The 22,831-nt window shown below is 36.2% G+C and overlaps 2 protein-coding genes across 5 annotated transcripts in view; both read right to left on the bottom strand.

The window, feature by feature from the left end:
* Positions 1–8,951, bottom strand: part of LOC309958614 (kinesin-like protein KIF28P) — an 88,146-nt gene extending 79,195 nt beyond the window's left edge. The window contains exon 1 of the mRNA XM_082834667.1: positions 8,310–8,951. Coding sequence (XP_082690793.1) covers positions 8,310–8,513 — 204 coding nt within the window. The 5' untranslated portion in view covers positions 8,514–8,951. The remainder of the gene's footprint in view (positions 1–8,309) is intronic.
* Positions 8,952–9,108: 157 nt separating this feature from the next.
* AHCTF1 (AT-hook containing transcription factor 1) overlaps positions 9,109–22,831 on the bottom strand; it is an 82,501-nt gene continuing 68,778 nt past the window's right edge. For 3 of the 4 annotated variants that reach the window (XM_082834663.1, XM_082834666.1, XM_082834664.1), the window contains exons 31-35: positions 21,119–21,327; positions 17,721–19,557; positions 12,962–13,095; positions 11,784–11,866; positions 9,109–9,808 (exon numbers count right to left, since the gene is read on the bottom strand). In XM_082834663.1, the coding sequence (XP_082690789.1) occupies positions 9,619–9,808; positions 11,784–11,866; positions 12,962–13,095; positions 17,721–19,557; positions 21,119–21,327 (2,453 nt within the window). In that variant the 3' untranslated portion in view covers positions 9,109–9,618. The remainder of the gene's footprint in view (positions 9,809–11,783; positions 11,867–12,961; positions 13,096–17,720; positions 19,558–21,118; positions 21,328–22,831) is intronic. The other variant, XM_082834665.1, reaches the window with a different exon arrangement.

Raw genomic sequence — 22,831 nt, 5'->3', positions numbered from 1 at the left:
AGTACAGACATCCTGGGCCTGAAACCAAGATGGCTGAGTAGAAGGACGTGCTCTCACTCCCTCTTGTGAGAACACCAGAATCACAACTAGCTGCTGGACAATCATCGACAGGAAGACACTGGAACTCACCAAAAAAGGCACCCCACATCCAAAGACAAAGGAGAAGTCACAATGAGATGGTATGAGGGGCACAATCACAGCAAAATCAAATCCCATAACTGCTGGGTGGGTGGGTGACTCACAGACTGAAGAACACTTATACCACAGAAGTCCACCCACTGGAGTGAAGGTTCTGAACCCCATGTCAGGTTCCCAACCTGGGGGTCTGGCAATGGGAGGAGGAATTCCTAGAGAATCAGACTTTGAAGGCTACTGGGATTTGACTGCAGGACTTCGACAGGACTGGGGGAAACAGAGATTCCACTCTTGGACGGCACACACAAAGTAGTGTGCGCATCGGGACCCAGGGGACAGAGCAGTGAAACCAGGGGAGACTGAACCAGACCTACCTCCTAGTGTTGGAGGGTCTCCTGCAGAGGTGGGGGGTGGCTGTGGCTCACCATGGGGACAAGGACACTGGCAGCAGAAGTTCTGGGAAGTACTCCTTGGCATGAGCCCGCCCACAGTCTGCCATTAGCTCCCTCAAAGAGCCCAGGTAGGATCCAGTGTTGGGTTGCCTCAGGCGAAGCAACCAACAGGGAGGGAACCCAGCCCCACCCATCAGCAGTCAAGTGGATTAAAGTTTTACTGAGCTCTGCCCACCAGAGAAACAGTCAGCTCTACCTACCACCAGTCCCTCCCATCAGGAAACCTGCACAAGCCTCTTAGATAACCTCATCCACCAGAGGGCAGACAGCAGAAGCAAGAAGAACTACAATCCTGCAGCCTGTGGAACAAAAACCACATTCACAGAAAGATAGACAAGATGAAAAGGCAGAGGGCTATGTATCAGATGAAGGAGCAAGATAAAACCACAGAAAAACAACTAAATGAAGTGGAGATAGGCAACCTTCCAGAAAAAGAATTCAGAATAATGATAGTGAAGGTGATCCAGGACCCTGGAAAAACAATGGAGGCAAAGATCAAGAGGATGCAAGAAATGTTAATAAAGACCTAGAAGAATTAAAGAACAAACAAACAGAGATGAACAATACAATAACTGAAATGAAAACTACACTAGAAGGAATCAATAGCAGAATAACAGAGGCAGAAGAACGGATAAGTGACCAGGAAGACAGAATGGTGGAATTCACTGCCACAGAATAGAATAAAGAAAAAAGAATGAAAAGAAATAAAGACAGCCAAAGAGACCTCTGGGACAACATTAAATGCAACAACATTCGGATTATAGGGGTCCCAGAATGAGAAGACAGAGAGAAAGGGCCCGAGAAAATATTTCAAGAGATTATAGTCAAAAACTTCCCTAACACGGCAAAGGAAATAGCCACCCAAGTCCAGGAAGCGCAGTAAGTCCCATACAGGATAAAACCAAGGAGAAACACACGGAGACACATGGTAATCAAATTGGCAAAAATTAAAGACACAGAAATATTATTGAAAGCAGCAAGGGAAAAATGACAAATAACATACAAGGGAACTCCCATAAGGTTAACAGCTGATTTCTCAGCAGAAACTCTACAAGCCAGAAGGGAGTGGCATGATATACTTAAAGTGATGAAAGGGAAGAACATACAGCCAAGATTACTATACCCGGCAAGGATCTCATTCAGATTCAATGGAGAAATCAAAGCTTTACAGACAAGCAAAAGCTAAGAGAATTCAGCACCACCAAACTAGCTCTACAAAAAATGCTAAAGGAACTTCTCTAACTGGGAAACAGAAGAGAAAAAAAGGACCTACAAAAACAAACTCACAACAATTAAGAAAATGGTCATAGGAACATACATTTCGATAATTACCTTAAACGTGAATGGACTAAATGCTCCAACCAAGACACAGGCTTGCTGAATGGATACAAAAACAAGACCCATATATATGCTGTCTACAAGAGACCCACTTCAGACTGAAAGTGAGGGGATGGAAAAAGATATTCCATGCAAATGGAAATCAAAAGAAAGCTGGAGTAGCTATACTCATATCAGATAAAATAGACTTTAAAGAATGTTACAAGAGACAAGGAAGGACACTATATAATGATAAGGGATCAATCCCAGAAGAAGATATAACAATTATAAATATATATATGCACCCAACATAGGAGCACCTCAATACATAAGGCAACTGCTAACAGCTGTAAAAGAGAAAATTGACAGTAACACAATAACAGTGGGAGACTTTAACACCTCACTTACACCAAATGGACAGATCATCCAAAATGAAAATAAATAAGGAAACAGAAGCTTTAAATGACACAATAGACCAGATAGATTTAATTGATGTTTATAGGACATTCCATCCAAAAACAGCATATTACACTTTTTTCTCAAGTGCGCACGGAACATTCTCCAGGATAGATCACATCTTGGGTCACAAATCGAGCCTCAGTTAATTTAAGAAAATTGAAATCATATCAAGCATCTTTTCTGATCACAATGCTATGAGATTAGAAATGAATTACAGGGGGAAAAACGTAAAAAACACAAACACATGGAGGCTAAACACTACGTTACTAAATAACCAAGAGATCACTGAAGAAATCAAAGAGGAAGTCAAAAAATACCTAGAGACAAATGACAATGAAAACACGACAATCCAAAACTTATGGGATATAGCAAAAGCAGTTCTAAGAGGGAAGTTTATAGCTATACAAGCCTACCTCAAGAAACAAGCAAAATCTCAAATAAATAATCTAACCTTACACCTAAAAGAACTAGAGAAAGAGGACAAACAAAACGCAAAGTTAGCAGAAGGCAAGAAATCCTAATGATCAGAACAGAAATAAATGAAATAGAAACAAAGAAAACAATAGCAGAGATCAATAAAACTAAAAGCTTGTTCTTTGAGAAGATAAACAAAATTGATACAACATTAGCCAGACTCATCCAGAAAATGAGGGAGAGGACTCAAATCTGTAAAGTTAGAAATGAAAAAGGAGAAGTTACAACAGACACTGCAGAAATACAAAGCATCCTAAGAGACTACTACAAGAAACTCTATGCCAATAAAATGGACAACCTGGAAGAAATGGACAAATTCTTAGAAAGGTATAACCTTCCAAGGCTGAACCGAGAAGAAATAGAAAATATGAACAGACCAATCACAAGTAATGAAATTGAAACTGTGATTAAAAATCTTCCAACAAACAATAGTCCAGGACCAGATGGCTTCACAGATGAATTCTATCAAACATTTAGAGAAGAGCTAACACCCATCCTTCTCAAACTCTGAATTCTATAAAACATTTAGAGAAAAGGTAACACTCATCCTTCTCAAACTCTTCCAAAAACTGGCAGAGGAAGGAACACTCCCAAACTCATTCAATGAGGCCACCATCACCCTGATACCAAAACTAGACAAAGATACTACAAAAAAAGAAAGGTAGAGACCAATATCACTGATGAGTATAGATGCAAAAATCCTCAACAGAATACTAGCAAACAGGATCCAACAATACATTAAAAGGATCATACACCATGATCAAGTGGGATTTATCCCAGGGATGCAAGGATTCTTAAATATATGCAAATCAATCAATGTGATACACCATATTAACAAATTGAAGAAGAAAAACCATACGATCATCTCAATAGATAGATGATCCATAGATCATCTCAAAAAGCTTTTGACTAAATTCAACACCAATTTATGATAAAAACTCTCCAGAAAGTGGGCATAGAGGGAACGTACCACAACATAATAAAGGCCATATACGACAATCCCACAGCAAACATCATTCTCAATAGTGAAAAACTGAAAGCATTTCCTCTAAGATCAGGAACAAGACAAGGATGTCCACTCTCACCGCTATTATTCAACATAGTTTTGGAAGTCCTAGCCTTGGCAATCAGAGAAGAAAAAGAAATAGAAGGAATACAAATTGGAAAAGAAGAAGTAAAACTGTCACTGTTTACAGATGATATGAGACTATACATAGAGCATCCTAAAGATGCTACCAGAAAACTACTAGAGCTAATCAATGAATTTGGTAAAGTTGCAGGATACAAAATTAATGCACAGAAATCTCTTGCATTCCTATACACTAACAACGAAAGATCAGAAAGAGAAATGAAGGAAACAATCCCATTTACCACTGCAACCAATAGAATAAAATACCTACGAATAAACCTACCCAGGGAGACAAAAGACCTGTATGCAGAAAACTATAAGACACTGATGAAAGAAATTAAAGATAATACCAACAGATGGAGAGATATACTATGTTCTTGGATTGGAAGAATTAATATTGTGAAAACGACTGTACTACCTAAAGCAATCTACAGATTCAATGCAATGCGTATCAAATTACCAATGGCATTTTTTATGGAACTATAACAAAAACTCTTAAAATTTCTATGGAGACACAGAAGACCCCGAATAGCCAAAGCAGTCTTGAGGGGAAAAAAAACGGAGCTGGTGGAATCAGACTCCCTGACTTCAGACTATACTACAAAGCTACAGTAATCAAGACAATATGGTACTGGCACAAAAACAGAAACACAGATCAATGGAACAAGATAGAAAGCCCAGAGGTAAACCCACGCACCTATGGTCAACTAATCTATGAAAAAGGCGGCAAGGATATACAATGGAGAAAAGACAGCCTCTTCAATAAGTGGTGCTGGGAAAAGTGGACAGCGACATGTAAAAGAATGAAATTAGAACACTCCATAACACAATACACAAAAATGAACTCAAAATGGATTAGAGACCTAAATGTAAGACCAGACACTGTAAAACTCTTAGAGGAAAACATAGGAAGAACACTTTGACATAAATCACAGCAAGATCTTTTTTGATCCATCTCCTAGAGTAATGGGAATAAAAACAAAAATAAATAAATGAGACCTAATTAAACTTAAGAGCTTTTGCTAGCAAAAGAAACCATAAACAAGAAGAAAACCCTCAGAATGGGAGAAAATATTTGCAAATGAAACACCTGACAAAGGATTAATCTCCAAAATATATAAACAGCTCATGCAGCTCGATATTAAAAAAACAAACAACCCAATCCAAAAATGGACAGAAGGCCTAAATAGACATTTCTCCAAAGAAGACATACAGATGGCCAAGAGGCACATGAAAAGCTGCTTAACAACACTAATTATTAGAGAAATGCAAATCAAAACTACAATGAGGTATCACCTCACAACAGTTAGAATGGGCATCATTAGAAAATCTACAAACAACAAATGCTGGAGAGGGTGTGGAGAAAATGGAACCCTCTTGCACTGTTAATGGAATGTAAATTGATACAGCCACTATGGAGAACAGTATGGAGGTTCCTTAAAAAGCTACAAATAGAATTACCATATGATCCAGCAATCTCACTACTGGACATATACCCAGAGAAAACCGTAATTCAAAACGACACATGTATCCCAATGTTCACTCACTGTAGCATTATTTACAATAGCCAGGTCATGAAAGCAACCTAAATGCCCATCGACAGACGAATGGATAAAGATGTGGTACATGTATACAATGGAATATTAATCAGCCATAAAAAGGAATGAAATTGGGTCATTTGTTGAGACGTGGATGGATCTAGAGACTGTCATACAGAGTGAAGGAAGTCGGAAAGAGAAAAACAAATATCGTATATTAATGCATATATGTGGAACCTAGAAAAATGGTACAGATGAACTGGTTTGCAGGGTAGAAATTGAGACACAGATGCAGAGAACAAACGTATGGACACCAAGGGGGAAAAGCGGTGTGTGGTGGTGGTGGTGGTGTGCTTAATTGGGTGATTGCGACTGACATGCATACACTGATGTGTATAAAATTGATGACTAAGAACCTGCTGTATTAAAAAAAATGTGATCAAATGTATTCTATTGGAAAGAAGCAAAAATAGACCATATTTACTGTCTAAATTATATAATTTAATGATATTTAGCATCTATTGCAGATGTATTCATTATTGCAGATTGTATTTGCTTTATCAATGTCTTTGCTTTGGTAATCAAAATAAAATAAAATGAAAAAAAAGAAATATGTAGGAATTCATTTTGTTCTCTGATTAAGTTTGTTCCTAGCGTTCTATTTCTGGGTCATAGATTCAGTATCTTCTCTTATCTGACAATATTAACTATGATGATAATGATTTTTGTTTGCTACCTGCATTATCTTTTGTTTTTTATTTGTTTTAGTCTTTGTGTGTGACCCTGAAGAATTTCCTCAAAAAAAAAAAAAAAAAGTACATTCTTTTTTGAGGTGCTAAATATGTTCTATCAATAAATCTGACCATGGTGATGGTTGCATGTATCTGTGAATATATTAAAAATAATTGAATTATACACTGTAAATGAGTTAAATGTATAGAATATAAATTATAATTTCAATAAAACCATTTAAGAGATATTGATACTATGGTGAAAATAACTATAGCAGCTACTATTAAAAGTTTGTCTTGTTAAGCATAGTGCTAACTTACAAATCATTTCATCCAGTGTTTGTAACACTGACCCTGTGAGATATCAATATCTCCATTTTACACGTAAGGAATTCAAGGCTCAGAGCTTAAAAACGTGAAGGCTACACAGTGGGTAAGTGATAAAGTCAGGTTTTGAACCCAAGTTCATCCGACTTCAAAGGCTCCTGACGGCCTTTTTCTTACAACAAAGGAAGTCTCATAAAGTTGGTTCTCTGATCCCACAGTGAAGATAAAGACTGGATATGAAGTTAGAAAATTGGGCAGGGTCTAGGTCACCAAGGCAGTATAACAGTTGTCCAGGTGTGATCCATAACTCTTCACCCCCAAACCACCTCTTGAATTCATTCTCTTTCCTCCTTGCTACTATTCTAGTCGAAGATAACCAACTTTGGTGGTAGATTTGAATCAAATGCAATCACTTTTAGTGGACCTAAAGGCTGTATAATTATGTAACTGCTTTACTGCCCATTTCTATATCCTTGTTAACTGTTTAAAACTTGCAGTTAGTTTAGTGATATTAAAGTCCAGTGAAAAATACCCCTGGAATAACTTTCAGTGTGTTGATGGGTTAGGTCATAAAATGGTTTTATTTCCCTTTTTTTGGCCAAAACATTTAATTTACTGATCACAAGTTAATTCTTTGACATTTTCTGCATCAGTTCCCTGAGAAACTATGCCACTTTAGAAACCTTAAATATCTGCTACACTTGAAGTTGTCTAGTTATACATATAAATTTATCTAATCATATATCTGCCTGATTGCTAAAATATTTTCTGCAATATAGAGGAATGTCAAGGGACAGGGCAGAACTGATACCAACTGAAAATGTGCAAAGCAGTATTTTGTTTTAATGGACAAGAAAGAAGAAGCGGCAAATTGTACAAGCGGGAAAAAAGATGTAATATGAGGTCATCATTACACTGTATCCCATTCAGAATTAATTACTGTCAAATAAACCTTTGCATGCCGTTCTAGCATACTCTTATCCAAATCTTACTTATCCTTTATGGTCATCACAAATGCTTCTAGCTCCAGAAGTCTTCAAGTTCTGTGCAGGCAGAATGAACTACACCTGATCTTTCTCTGGGTGCCAAGATGATTTACCTTACCACGGTACATACTGCTATAAATTATTAACATACATAGACGGTACACTGTATCCTCAGTTTCTAGTACAGCGTTTGAGCCACAACAAACAATCAAAACTCTGCTGAAGGGGTCAACTGTTAACAGTTATCTTAAGATTCAACTATTCCATTGATAATCAAAGATAGGCCAATTGCTAAAGGTCCCAGAATGAGTATAATCCATAAATTGTTTAACGACTGGTGTTTCTGTAAAGTTATATAAATACAATTATACATAAAAGCCTGTAAAATGCAGAGTTCATTCAGAACTGGGAATTTGTTTGCTTATGACCTATCGTTTTTGAGGGGCAAAAAGTACATTATTAAAAATACATAGCACATGTCTATATTCACCAAACTGCACTGATTTAAAAAATTATTAACTTGACAATACGTTTTTCTTGTCAATTTTTTTATTGTGCTATTCGCTCAAACGAATGAAATGAAGTGTTTTCTGAATTATGTTTAGATCTTTAAATTACCCATTTAACAAGTTAATTTAAATTTAATATTCGGTAAATGACAAGCAGCTTAAATACAAGTTTGATAATCATTATTAAAAAAATTAATAAAGTGAAAGTCATAGTCAAACTTTCAACAAGGCAATGTAACATTTATCACTAACCTGACTGAAGGGCCGCACTCGTACTGCCACTCTCACACTGTCAATACTTGGCATAGGCATTTTCATCATTTTCCCATTATTCGTATTATTTGGTATAAAAATAATGTAGAAAGTACACTGCTTATGCTTCACACTGAAACACTGAAAGCTTAGCCAGCAAAAGCAGTCTGTTTCTAGACAATCAATTATTAATGGTCCATTCATTACACACTATCAATTACCTGTTGTAATTTTACAATACTTATTTATTGATGAATTTTATAGCCCACATCAAGCATCACCACTTAATTGCACACAGTCACATTGCAGAGAACAGTGGTTTTTCTCTTCCTTTTCCACATTTACTCACACTCTTTACCCATCCTCAATATTCTGTGCCTGAGGTCCTATGAGAATTTGTCATTTTAAAACCTGAATATTAAGGGACTTCTGCGATTCAGTAGCAAGCTCCTTCACAGCAAGAATCTTTATAAAATTTGATCAGACTTCTCATTCTATGAATATCAGGCACATACAAGGTGCACTGAATAGCCACGAAACAGATGTATTTTACATTTCCTTTCTGACTACTCAAACCCTTTTAAGAAGTTGCTAGTGAGCAGTGAACCGGTCAGTCTAACCTGGATAATCAGTCTCTGAATAATTAAGAGACTTGAAGGATAACAGCCTTTAAGCTTGCTGAACAAGAAATGCCAACATTATATTTAACCAATGCATTACTTGGAAAATTACTAATTTGAGGTAGAATGCACAAAATATGTTAAACTACAAAAGAGTGGCAATATTACATGCCCATAATTCAATTTCAATACAGTAACAGCCTTCCCAATTTATGATTAGAAATCTTAATCACAGAAGCAAAGTGCATACATTATAAAACAGCAACTTAAAAAAAACAGTTCAATCATCTTCATTTTAAAATTGGTCTAATACTTTTAACCACAAAGAAAGAAAATGGAACCAATACCTACTAGCATATAAAATCATTATTAAAACAGAAATCCCCTCTCAAAAATCTAACAGACACACAGACTACTGTGAAGTATACACTTTATTTAACATTCCAATAATAAGCTATATTTACATATTATATAAATGTATGAAGTCTTAATATATAAAATAGAAAAAACTGCCTGGACTAAAAGAATCACACTCCATATGGAGTTACTTTACTTATTGAAGACATTCTGTTTACAAAAATTTACAATAATTTATATAAATTATTTTTCTTCCAAATTAGATGATTTTTAATAATCCACACAATTCTGATGACTTTACAAATAGGTGAACGTTAAAAACTGGAAAAAAATTACAGCATTTTTCTGCGTAGAACTTGCTTTGGAAAAGAAGACAATTTCTTCCTGCTCCTTCCAAGACTTTTTCCTGTTACTTCTACAGTCTTTCTTGGTTTGCTCTTTACTCCATCAACTGGGCTTGCCAAGGGGGAAATCAGCTTAATTTCTACTGGAGGAGGTGACCAACTTTCTTTTTCTGTGTTTCTGAAATAAAGATTTAATTTAAGTAACAATAAACATGTTATAATATAAAATGTAATTGGCTTCCCAATATATTGAAAGAAATTTTAGGGATTAGTCTTTTCTAGTGCTTTATTTTATAAAGGAGAAGTGAAATAAAACTTTAGTCAAACTAATCAGAGGCAGAGTTAAGGTTTCACATGATAGAAATTTTCTTTATGATTGGGATACTCAAAACAATTACTGCTGAATTTTCATTTAAATGTTTCGTATGTATTAATAAATACTGCTGGGTTACAAGGAGGGGTCAAGTACCAGTAGCCAGTCCATGGAATGAGAGCCCAGCAGGCCCATAATGAGATGTATGAGAAACGACAATTCTCAAACACCAGCAATTAGCAACTGTGTATATATTTTCATAATATGAAGTTTTCCACATATACAGAAAGCCAATTTATATGTAGTGTTATTATAGTCAAAAGCTTTCGTTAAATCAGTTTCTAAAGTAAGATAAAATGGATTGATTACTTTGTACTTTTATGAAATTCAACTTAAGCAAAATATATCTGAAATGGAGTAATTTCCCCATGGATGAAATTTTAATCGCTAATAGTGAAATAATCACAGAATTTTAAAAAGTTTTTAACGATTTTTACTGATAGTTATCTATCTTTACTAAGGTGAAACATCCCACTCCCTTCCCCCAGCTCATTGTAAAAACAAAGATTCAGTGGGTATTCAACTACTACTACCCTTCTTTTTTCTTTTTAATTAATTTTTATTGGAGTATAGTTGCTTTTTGTGTTACCTTCTACTGCACAGCAAAATAAATCAGCCATACATATACATACATCCTCTCCATTTAGGACACTACAGTGCATTAAGTAGAGATCCTTGTATTATACAGTATGATGCCATCAGTTGTCTACTTTATACATAGTACCAGTAGTGTATATGTGTCAATCCCAATCTCCCAATTCCTCCCACTGCCCCCCTTACCCCCTGGTATCCATACATTTGTTCTCTACGTCTGTGTCTCTATTTCTGCTTGGCAATTAAGGTCATCTATATCATTTTCCTAGATTCCACATACATGCGTTAATATACAATATTTGTTTTTCTCTTTCTGACTTACTTCACTCTGTATGACAGACTCTAGGTCCATCCACCTCACTACAAATAACTCAATTTCATTTCTTTTTATGGCTGAGTAATATTCTGTTGTATATATGTACCACATCTTCTTTATCCATTCCTCTGTTGATGGGCATTTAGGTTGCCTCCATGACTTGGCTATTGTAAATAGTGCTGCAATGAACACTGGGGTGCATGTGTCTTTTTGAATTATCGTTTTCTCTGAGTATATGGCCCAGTAGTGGGATTGCTGGGTCATATGTAGTTCTTTTTTAGTTTTTTAAGGAATCTCCACACCGTTTTCCATAGTGGCTGTATCAATTTATATTCCCACCAACAGTGTAAGAGGGTTCCCTTTTCTCCACACCCTCTCCAGCATTTATTGTTTGTAGGTTTTGTTTTTTTTTTTTGCGGTACGCGGGCCTCTCACTGTTGTTGCCTCTCCCGTTGAGGAGCACAGCCTCCAGAAGCGCAGGCTCAGCGGCCATGGCTCACGGGCCCAGCAGCTCCGCAGCATGTGGGATCTTCCCGGACCGGGGCACGAACCTGTATCCCCTGCATTGGCAGGCGGACTCGCAACCACTGCGCCACCAGGGCAGCCCTGTTTGTAGGTTTTTTGATGACGGCCATTCTGACTGGTGTGAGGTGATACCCTTCTTTAAAAAGGACGAATGAATGGGCTTTCATGCTATATAAGAAAGCCACCTTCTGCAGTGAAATCTAACAATTACACAGAGCCAGTGCAGATAAATGCCCCTAAGAATTACCCTTTTCTGATGAGCTTAATTTCTCTTTTTAAGTTAAGAGTCTTCTCTAATTTTAAGAAACAAAACGGAAAAAAATAATAGCATAGAAAAAGTCTTACTTGCTTGCTTGTTTTGTTTTTGCAGTCCTGGTTCTTTTCACTTGTTGCTTTGCCACAGTTTCAATTGATTGAGCATCATCTTCCTATAGGTTAAAAATTTTAAAAGATGAACCTTATGTAATTAAACAATTGAAATCTAAACTAAAAAGTTCCACCCTGAGTCAAGGAATATAGCCAAACAGTGCTAAATGAATTTAAACTTAACAAATATCAAATGGACTCCTTATATTTTTTGGTAGAAACCTTGGTCATCTAGGACAGCTCATTATCCCTTATCCCCACACATTGTTATCTCCAAGTCTTATCAATTTTATTCTGGAATGTTTCCATTGTCCCCTGCCCTTTTGTTCTATTGACTCTGTCCAAATCCAGGCTCTCGCGGCATAAAAATTAGGCCACCAGTGACTATTTTTCCTCCCTAGAATTCCCTTTTCACCGAAACTACTAAAAGCATGCACATGGCTATTTGCTAGTTTGTGAACAGCCCCACCCCCTTCCTCATGCATTACCAGGCTTCTGTGCCTTTGCATCTGCTGTCTTCTCCTCCAGCAATGCCCATCTCCTTTACCTACAGGGCCTACAGGGTTATCTGGGTATAAATGATTCTTATCATGCTGTGAAATAATTATCTGTATTTTTGCCTCTTCAATTAAACTGAACTCCTGAAAAACAAGGAATCTGCCTGAATTATTTTTGTGCCTTTGTCCTTGTATAGTAACTGGTTCACAGCAGATAATTCAAGACATACTATGAATTAAAACTGGTAAATATAAGGGTATCATGCTCACATTCAATCCCTGAACTATTTTTATTTTAGAGTTACATGCAACTAGTCAGTTCTGAAACACTCTCTCTCCAAGTGTGGTCTGTGGATGACACTCCAGGGGGGTCAGGGACCTACATTTTAAATAAATACATCCAGATAATTACGGCGGGACACTACAATTTAAAAACCCTTCCCCTAATAGGTAATTTAAACTGCAGCTGCCAATAATAAACCAGGAGTAACATACCAATCTGTCTTAAAGGTAGTATCCCCCAAAGTGCAGAAAAGACTATTTTGGACTTAATAGTATAAATGTCTGCTCTTTTTTAAAGAAGTTTATGTAGGAAGCATTGCTTAAAAAAATAAAAAGCATGTTTAAATACACATGCAAATAAAATCATGCATTTCTTACCAGTTCAGCTACAAGTTTGGATGTATTAGATGTGTTTTTCCGCCTGGTCCTTAAAGTAGGAGGTGAGAAGACAAATTGAGAAGATAAATCCGAAACTAATTCTTGCAGCTGCACAGGAGCCTCTATTTTTTTAGCTAAAGAAAGGTAGAAAGAAAGAGCAAAACACTGTATATTTATATATATCTATTTTATGTATAGAGACATATAAATTCAACTTGCAACAAAAAGCAAGATCTGTGAAGTGCAGTTAAGGGCAATAACGCAAAGCACAATAAAAAGAGGTATGGCATATTTGAAGGTTTGAAATATGGTATGGCAAAAATGAAGGTTTGTGGCAAGTCTATCAGTGCCATTTGTCCAATAGCATTTGTTCACTTCACAAATGTGTCTCTGTCACATTTTTGGTAATTCTCCCAGTAGTTCAAACTTTTTCATTACTATTATATTTGTTACAGTAATCAGGGATCTTTGATGTTACTATCGCAAAAAGATTAGCCTCGCTTAAAGTTCAGATGATGGTTAGCAGTTTTTAGCAATAAAGTATTTTATAATTAAAGTATGAACATTTAAAAAAGACTATTGCACACTTAAAAGACTACAGTATAGTGTAAACATAACTTTTACATGCAGTGGGAAACCAAAAAAATTGCGTGACCTGCTTTAATGTGATATTTGCTTTATTGTGATAGTAAGGAACCTAATCTGCAAATATCTCCCAGGTATGCCTGCCCTGTGTAACCTGAGCTACTTTGCTTCATAATTCCTACTTTTCCAGAGGCAAGGTTTTTATTTTTAAAAGTAATTTTATTTACAAAGAAGAGACTCAAACCTTTTTTCCTTTCAGCTTATTCTGAGCCAGTTGTTCCATGCAAGGGGAACAACAGAAAAGTCCACAGCATAACAGGAAAAAAGCAAACAGAAAGTAACAATACAGAAAAAACAGGCTGATAGGAAGATTTTTCCATAGACAAATAGAAATGGTTTAATTAAGAATTACTTGAAAGTATGTAATTAAAAATATTTATCGGGCTTCCCTGGTGGCGCAGTGGTTGAGAGTCCGCCTGCCGATGCGGGGGACATGGGGTCGTGCCCCGGTCCGGGAGGATCCCACATGCCGCGGAGCGGCTGGGCCCGTGAGCCATGACCGCTGAGCCTGCGCATCCGGAGCCGGTGATCGGCAACGGGAGAGGCCACAGCGGTGAGAGGCCCGTGTACCGCAAAAAAAAAAAAAAAAAAAAAAATCACACACTTCATCACAGATTTTTCCCCTGTTTTTACTATAGAGTCTCCATATTAATGGCAGTTTAGCAATGTAATTATGGAAGTGGCATGGTGCAGTTGAACCAGTCTGCCAGAAATTAAATCCTAGCTTCTGGATTTATTAGCTGTGGGACAAAAAGCAAGTTACCTAAACCTGTCTGTGCCTCAGTTTCTATAAAATGAGATTCAAAATGGCCCTTTAAAGTTACTGTGGAGATTAAAGATTAGAATAATGTTAATATATGGTAAGTGCTTTATGGATGTTTGCATGTTATAATGTTATTATTTCAGGAATATAATTTACAAATCTTTGGAATAAAATTCCCAAATTATAGTTCAATGATATTTCACCTACCGGGACAATCAAGAGTTCTATAAGATATCAAATTCTGTAAAGCATGTGATTTTTAACAAAAGAGGGTCAGAAATAAAAGTCATCTCTGCTCCCAGCTGATAAGTGGCATAAGTGGCACTGGTGGTAACTCCTCTCTTTTGCAGTTAAGATACAGGCAAATAAATCTATGCTCTATGAAAATGATACATTCTATTTTTCTTTTTCCAGGCTACCAGGAGCAACAGCTTCTTCGGCTTTTCAAAGACCAGCTCATATTTTTCACCTACGGTTCCCCACTGCACCCAAAGGAATAAAGAAGGAAATACAAAAATACATTATCACGCGCAAAAATGTTCGGCCCCACCATTCCTTCCATACGCTTCTATTAGCCAGACAAGACTTTATTATACTTTCAACTCCTTGCGTACTTCGGTAAGCTTCCTGAGGGTAAGTTTTGGTGGCCAGTGCTACTTAAGGCCTAAGAAGTTCAAAAGTCCTATAGATTCAAACCCAATAATGTACTGGTAAACAGCTTTCTGGGAAGGAAAAACCACCAACAACAAAAAACGCAACTCTGATTTACAGCATTTGCTTATTTCTGTGCTATAAATGTTCCATAGCTGGCTCACAAAATTCCTGAATATTTAACAACTGGCTCTCACTAGCCAGCAGGAATCGGCTCCAAGACATCACTATTTATTCATTACCTGGGTGATGTGGGTGCTCAGTTTCACTGAATTTCAATTTCCTCATTGTGGAAAGAAGGAATAATAGTACCTGTACTACAGTGGGTTATACTGAGAATCAAATGAACTGGTGAATGTATACCCTAGTATAGACTCAGGTATACAGCAAACCCTTCTTAAATATCTGCTGCTGAGTAATGGAATTTGAGAAAATCTATTGAAATGTAAAGCTTTACATTCTTTTTAGTTAGTGATTCTATGATATCTGTTTCTTCGACATGTTTCAATTAAATAGAGGGTGGCCTCCAGCTTTCTAATCATATAATATTTCTGTATCCACTCTTCTCTGTACCTCCCACCCCTCCTTGAAGGAGTTTTTTTTTTTTTTAAATGCAAGTTGAATAGGCACAAGGGACAGAAGGTATTGTAAGAGTGTAGAAACTATAATCTGAGGGCAAAATAAGAAAGGAAACTAATGATGGCGTTAATTAACAAAAAGTAGTGAATACTCACAAGAACCCTACATAGTAGGCATTATTACCCACACTGTAAAGATGAGAAAACAAGATTCAGAAAGGTTAAATGATTTTCTGCCCAGCTAGTACGTGGCAGAAGTGAGAAATCTCAGTCCCAAATTTCTTATCTAACCTCTCTCTAACCTCATACTAGAAGATGCTTATTGTTAATACCAGAAAATCTGAAGACAATTCAAATACCTGGCAGGAGAATGCTTGAGTGATCTGCGGCACATAAGTGAGACGAAATGCCACACATGGACTCTATCCATGTGTAAAACACAAACAAAAAAATACAAAACCACGAACACTCAGGGTTTCGAGGAAAAATGCTCATGAAATAAGTAGGAGGTGGGAGGAGCAGTATATATATCTATACACAAACCGTAGTTTGTTGGGTTTTATAAAAACCAAACTATATATTCAACTAGAAGGATATACAAGAAAATGTGAACAGTGGTTACTGGTCCTCTAGTTGACTAAATACTTTTAATTTCTAATTTTCTGTGGCAGGCATATATTATTTTTATTACAGAAAAAAGTTATAGCTAACATGTATACAGATGACGACTATGTAAAGATAACAAATATCAGAATAACTGAGATATTTGGCTATGCTCTACCAAAAGAACCCCCAAATTTTGTGTTTACTATACTCTAAAAGTCATTAGAAAAGTATAAAAGAATTGTTAATGACATTCTTCTACCACTCACTGTTCTTTTTCATTTTAACTTTTATCTAAAATAGCAGCTTAGTAAAGTCAGCTAAAATCTCACACATTTGGTCATTTCATTTTCCTCCATGCCAAGTATAAGCATAACCACACTTTCCCAACAGCATGAAAAAACTGGATTATACAGTACTACCAAAATCTCCTATAACTACAGATCATTTTTTGGTCAAATGATCAATTCTATGGCAAAAGGCCCTTTCCTGGGCTTGTGCTATGTAAATATAACAACTGGACTTCATGAATACAATATACTTAAAGAGGTTTTTACACAGTGAATGTTGAAGACAGAAAATTTCAGTTTGCAGGTTTTTAAATGACTTATCTTTCTCTTGGCCTTCCCCAAGTCAGGAAGCAGCTATATAGGATGTTCACTAATGCATTTAAAAATGCATGCAATAGTTTAAAAAAGTTTAGTAGAACAACAAAGATACCTACTTTACTTACAAGTCCCTAATCTTTATCAGCACCTTTTTAGACCTTTTTCCTTAATTGTCTCCCTCACTGAATTCCCCCCACCCCGCAAGAAATCTTAATAGCACAGATAATACTGTATATCTGTTTATGTACTTTATGCATATCTCTGCCTTATACATAAAAAAGAGTAAGATATTTTCACCCTTTTGGGAGAGACATCACTCCTGTTGAGAAGGTATGAACTATACCAACCAAACAGTACAATCATTAGCTCACTTATCGTCAGTGAGGGAGGTTGGGCATGTAGCCTTGCCAGTTCATAGACAATAGGGAATATGGATTTAAATAATTTCTGTATTGTAATCAATAGAATTCTACTGCTGTTTCCCTTCAAAACAATTTGAAGTTGTGGACATCACCTGGGATATGAGTCAAAAATGATGGTTCTATCTGGGGAGAAACCAAAATTAAGTCACAAGATATAAGGGCAGAATGAAGAGAAATAATACTATTCTAAAAAATTAAACCTATGTCAAGTGAATTATAGGATTTAAAAAGTCATGGTGAAACAGAAATTCTTGAACCTAAAAATAAACTTTAAAATATAAAATATTTAAATTTTACTATCAAAAGATCAAAATTGGTTTTTGTTTTTTGAAGGGGGAGGAATTCCCTGCAACTACAAATCATTTTTAGAAGAAATAATCCATTAGGGCCTTAACACAAAATCTAATCATGTTTGAACCAACAGAATTTTTTTTAAACTGAAGACTTTGAATGAGATGAAAATTATGCTTTGAAAAGAAATAAAAGTACCTTTCTCTTTCCTTGGAACCTTTGACACAGGAGAAGAAAATAAAAAAGACTCATTTTTTGGTTCAGAAAGGTCTGGCAACAAGATGGTCTTGCTAGATCTAGTCCTTGTGCTATGGGAAGATCTAGTCAAAGCAACTGTGGCAAGCAATTTTTCTTCTCGGTCATTTGGTTCTTTGTCTGTCATTTCTTCATCTATGCATTTTTCTGATATTGAGCGTAATAAACGTTTTTGGCTTTGGTTTTCAGTCCTTTTTGTAAGCTTCTTCTTAGAGCTCATCGCTGTAACAAGTTCCTCATTTGGCACTAAAACTGATTTTTCTAAAGCTGGTTTGCCAACATCAGCATTTTCACTTTTAGCTGGGGTGTTTCTTGTAGATATCCTTTGGATGCCGAGACCTTCTCTCTTCTTGAGACTTCTTGCTTCCTTAACAGCCTTAGATTCTACATCTTCAGATGGATTAATTTTTCTTGGTCTACCACGTTTCCTAGGTGTAGCAGGAGTATCAAATTCTGCTTGAAGAGTCAACTGGGATGAACCAAGTTTGGAATCTTCTATTACATCTGACGCACTAATTTCTTTCTTTTTAACCCTTTTACTATGTTGAATTGGCAGTTGCTCTTCAATGGACTCCCCATCTTGTTTATATCCTGTATTTTTAGAAGTTTCCAAATTAGAACTTCTCAATTTCCTGGTACTTCTGCTAGGACTTGATACTTTACTGACTTTCAGATCATTTATAACTTCAACACTTTCCTGATTTTCGAGAGGTTTTTTAATTCGTTTAGGAGTCCTTTTTGTAACAGATGAAAGCTTAACTTCTTTTCTAAAAGAAGTTTCTTCAGTTGCTGGTTCCAACAGCTGAGATGATTTTAAACTTCTTAATTCCCTACCTGGAGTAACCTGTAATTCTGGTTCCACAGAATTAATATTTTCTAAAGTGTCTTGATTAATTTCTTTTTTTCTCCTTCCTCTCCTAGGAGTAATAGAATTTTGAGGTATTAGCTGGTTATGAGATATTCCTTTATCATCAGAACAGGCACTTTCAAAAGCCCCTGAAATTTCTTTTGTTTTCCTAGTTTTCTTCATAACTGAAAGTCCCAGCATCTCAGGAGTAGCAACATCTGCTGACTCTTCCTGTTGTGCCGATTTGACATTCAGGTTTTGGACACGTCCTCTGTTGCGAGTTCTGGAGGAAATCATGTCATTAACCTCGCTGACATTTATAGTCACCGTACTCGTTTCCTGAACAGTCTTAAATGTAGATTTGGCTAACTTGGTGGAACACATTACCTTTTGGCTTATTAAAGGTATGTTTTCTTGAATGGACTGTTCCATTGTATCTGAAGTAATTTCTTTACTTCTTGTGTCTTTAATTACATCTAATAAATTTTCTGCGATTGCTACTTTAATTGGTTCAGGCACATATGGTAATGTCTCTACCCTTTGGGACTCCTGATCACTAGCTATGACAGATGGCAAATTTGCAACATGTCCGTGATTATCATTTTCCCCACTGTATACATGTTTTTCCTCAGTGGCTGCATTAGCTGCTTTAGCTAGCACATTAGATGCTGCAGAATCACCTGTCTCTACTTCTCCTTCTTCACCTTCCAAAATCAAGGTAAAGTTGCTCTGTGGCACAAAAAGTTCCCCATCTACTTCAGCAATGTCACACTCAGCAGAGTCTTTGTTATCAGGTAAGTCACAAAACTGTTGCTCAATGGTATCAAAATTGTATCGAAGCTTAAGAGTTCCTGAGGGATACAACTCACTAAATGAAAGATTCCTAGCCTCTTGTCCTGAATCTTGAACTTCAAGCTTTTCATGTTCAATTACCTAAAATGAATTAAAGATAAGAGACTGTTAATGTATACATTTATTTTAACCTAAAGCATAAATTTTTTTCATGACCACCTCTCCCTCGGTGTATGAATTGTTAAACATAAACTACATTTGATATGGCATGTACTTATGGGTTTACTTTATAAAATATCCATTTAAGCAATTAGACTTTCTCACTCAGTCAAAATAACTAGATAGAAAAAGATTGAGATTCTGAATGGAATTAAAAGTAGAATTCTACATTTCCCTGGCTAAAAAAGACAGTCTTAACAAAACCTTAAAAATTATTATGATGCTAACAGTTGTGATAATTAAGGACTTATTCTATTCTCACCCAAGGAAAGAAAAATTAACTGGAGAAAAAGAAACAACCCCCAAACTGTGTTTTAATGATAATCCCCAAATTACCTAACTAACCACACTTTTTCTAAACAGCATGATCCCCATAAGGTTGAAGAAGAATTCACCTACATAAGCTCCCTTGGGCTAGACTCAATCCTCTTCCCTTTGCTGGGGCTGCATAAACCATGAAATTCCTAAGGCTTTCAAGTTCAGTACCTCTCTTGCAAGGGTTTGGTGGAAGAAGGAATGCTCCTTGCATTTACCTTTTGGTAAGGGAAGGGGAGAAAAAGGAGGAGGCAGAAAGTAACAGAGAGATCTCCTGACCAAGAAGGTAGAACATTACCACCCACCTAAACAATGACATTTTCCCACTCCCCAAACATTCAGTGAAATGAAAGACTGGAAATACCCAGAAATGAGGATTCCCATTTACACCATGCCCACAAATTGTGTTAGCTTCCCAGCTGAAGGAACAGGGACTTTATCCATCTAACTCATGGTGACAATACTCATGAAACTGAATATGGATAACCATGACATTTCTATGAGTTAAACCTCCCAAATATTATAAAATCACATCTCTATAAATAATTAGAAGAGGTGATTTTTCTTCATCTTAAATTCATGTATCATATAAAAGTTGCCTGTTGATAATAAAAGAGATTTGGTGGAATTTTAGGAAATGTAAGTCATATTAAATACCAACCCCCCTCCACACACACAAAAAAGCCCCCACCTTTCTGGAACGTCTAAGAAGTTAAACCCCAGCCAGCAGAACAGCATTTTCCCACAAGTATGAATGGGGGGGTGGGGAGGGTGGGGGGTGGGAAAGAATCCTATTTAACTGTACTCAATTATTCTCAAATATACGCTCTGGATAGTTTCGATGTCACACATGTCTCTAGAGTAACCAATATCTGTTTTCTTATGGCTAAAAGAACTTTCATTTGAACCGGATACTAAGCAAAAATTAAATTATTAAAATTGTGACTTCTTTAACACAGCCTTTTGGTTTTCATGAAAAACAATTTCTTACTTAAAGGATGTGCTCCGTAATTCCACAATATATTTATATACTTTTTTGAACACAGATTTTTATAAAGAGGTTTTCATATAGTAGTCAAATAAATGAATACATTAGATTTGAACTATGGTTTGAAACCTAACTAAACCAAAACTGACTGACAAAGAAATGAAAAATTATTTTTTTTACATGAATTTCTTGAGTATCAGGAGAATCATCAGAAATTGGAGGCTTTTCTTCTGGTAAGTCAACACTTGCTTTTAGTACATCAACTTCTATTTCATGATCTTCTTTTAAGTTCAGTGCTGTTTCCTGGTCAAGCCTATGTTCAGAGATAATAGGGCCTTCAGAGATAACAAGCCCAGAGCTTCCACCATCACCAAGAACATCAGCCATAGCTGAAAGAAAAATGAGAGTTAATCTTCCATATTTTAAGCTACAAACAAAAAAAGATATATACACAACTGGGGAAGCAAACAGAAGGGAAAAGGCTGCATTGCACTTAATGTTTCCTTGGAAAACTGTCATAGTGCCAAAAAATTTCTAACATCTTAAAAGAGGAAAAGCCTATGAGGATTTACATATCACTCCTGTTTCATCAGTATCCAATCACTCAGTTTAAACAATACATATTTGCTTTCCACAAAAATAAAACACAGAAGATAAATTTTACATTTAAAAATGACAACTTTGGTTTTTCTCAACTAGAATATAATTCTTACCCTTACTGTGAAACTTTAATATGACGATAAACTGCTCTGAGGAGCTCAGATGTGTTTGTTCCTTATTAATCTGAAAATTATGTTCACCAGGTGACTACTAGACAACCAGCTATTCTTGTTGAGCCGTTACAGAATTACATGAGGGACATGCAATCTGGGCTTTGATCTGGCTGTGAAAAGGACTAGATATTTCCCTTTTGGCAGAAAGCATCCAAATGGCCACATATTCTACCACTTAAATAAATTGGGGGGATCATAAAGAAAAATTTCTCATCTTTCACCTTCCTCTTTAAACAACCTTTACTGGCAAAAACAATAAAATATTAAAAATCTGTGCACACTCCTTGACCCAGCAAGGCCACGTTTAGGAATCTGCTCAAAAGAAACACTGACACAGACTGTGCAAAGATGCATACACAATAATATTCACTGCAGAAATGAGACAGCAAAACAAACAAAAATGGTCATCAGCTCAAACTGTTCACCAATCAGCAATTAGTTAAGCATACCACAGAACATCCATACTATGAAATACTATTATAGCCACTAAAAAAAACAGAATTAATCTGTATTAATGACATGGAAAAATATCTTAAATACACTGTTAAGTGAAAAAAGTTGATTATAATAAATTTAATTGTTAATAATTTATAATAGCTAACATTTACTGAGCTTTTATTAACAGTGAAAGCTATTAAATTTTATAGACAAAGAAACAGAAGTATAGCTCATAGTCTTATACATAGTAAGTGCAGAACAGGGTTATGAACCCAAGCAGTCTGTTTAAATCCTTGGTATTCTCCATCCACCACACTTACCTCCTCTTTCAACATACTGGGAAAAAAAATGCACAGGAAAAAAACTCAGGGAAAAGACACTTTCTTAATAATAGATTCTTAAACTGGGTAACTGGGTTATGGGGATTTTTACTTTATATGTGAGACTATGATTTCCTGATTATTTTACAGTAAATATATATTACATTCTTAATGGGCGAGGTGGGGTGGGGGGAGAACAGGTCTACTCAAACTTGTCCTAAGCCCTATTCATAATGTGACAGGCAGAAGGATATAACGGTTAAGAACATGAGCTCTAGAGTCAGACAGTGTCAACACCATATGTGAAATGCTTAGACAAGTCCTCACGTGAAATGCTTAGACAAGTTCTAGGCACAGGCATT

This window comes from Leucopleurus acutus, assembly GCF_964270905.1.
Source record: "Leucopleurus acutus genome assembly, chromosome: 2".
NCBI classification, from domain to species: domain Eukaryota; kingdom Metazoa; phylum Chordata; class Mammalia; order Artiodactyla; family Delphinidae; genus Leucopleurus; species Leucopleurus acutus.
Note: the sequence above shows the minus strand (reverse complement) of the source record. Positions and strands in the feature narration are given on the sequence as shown.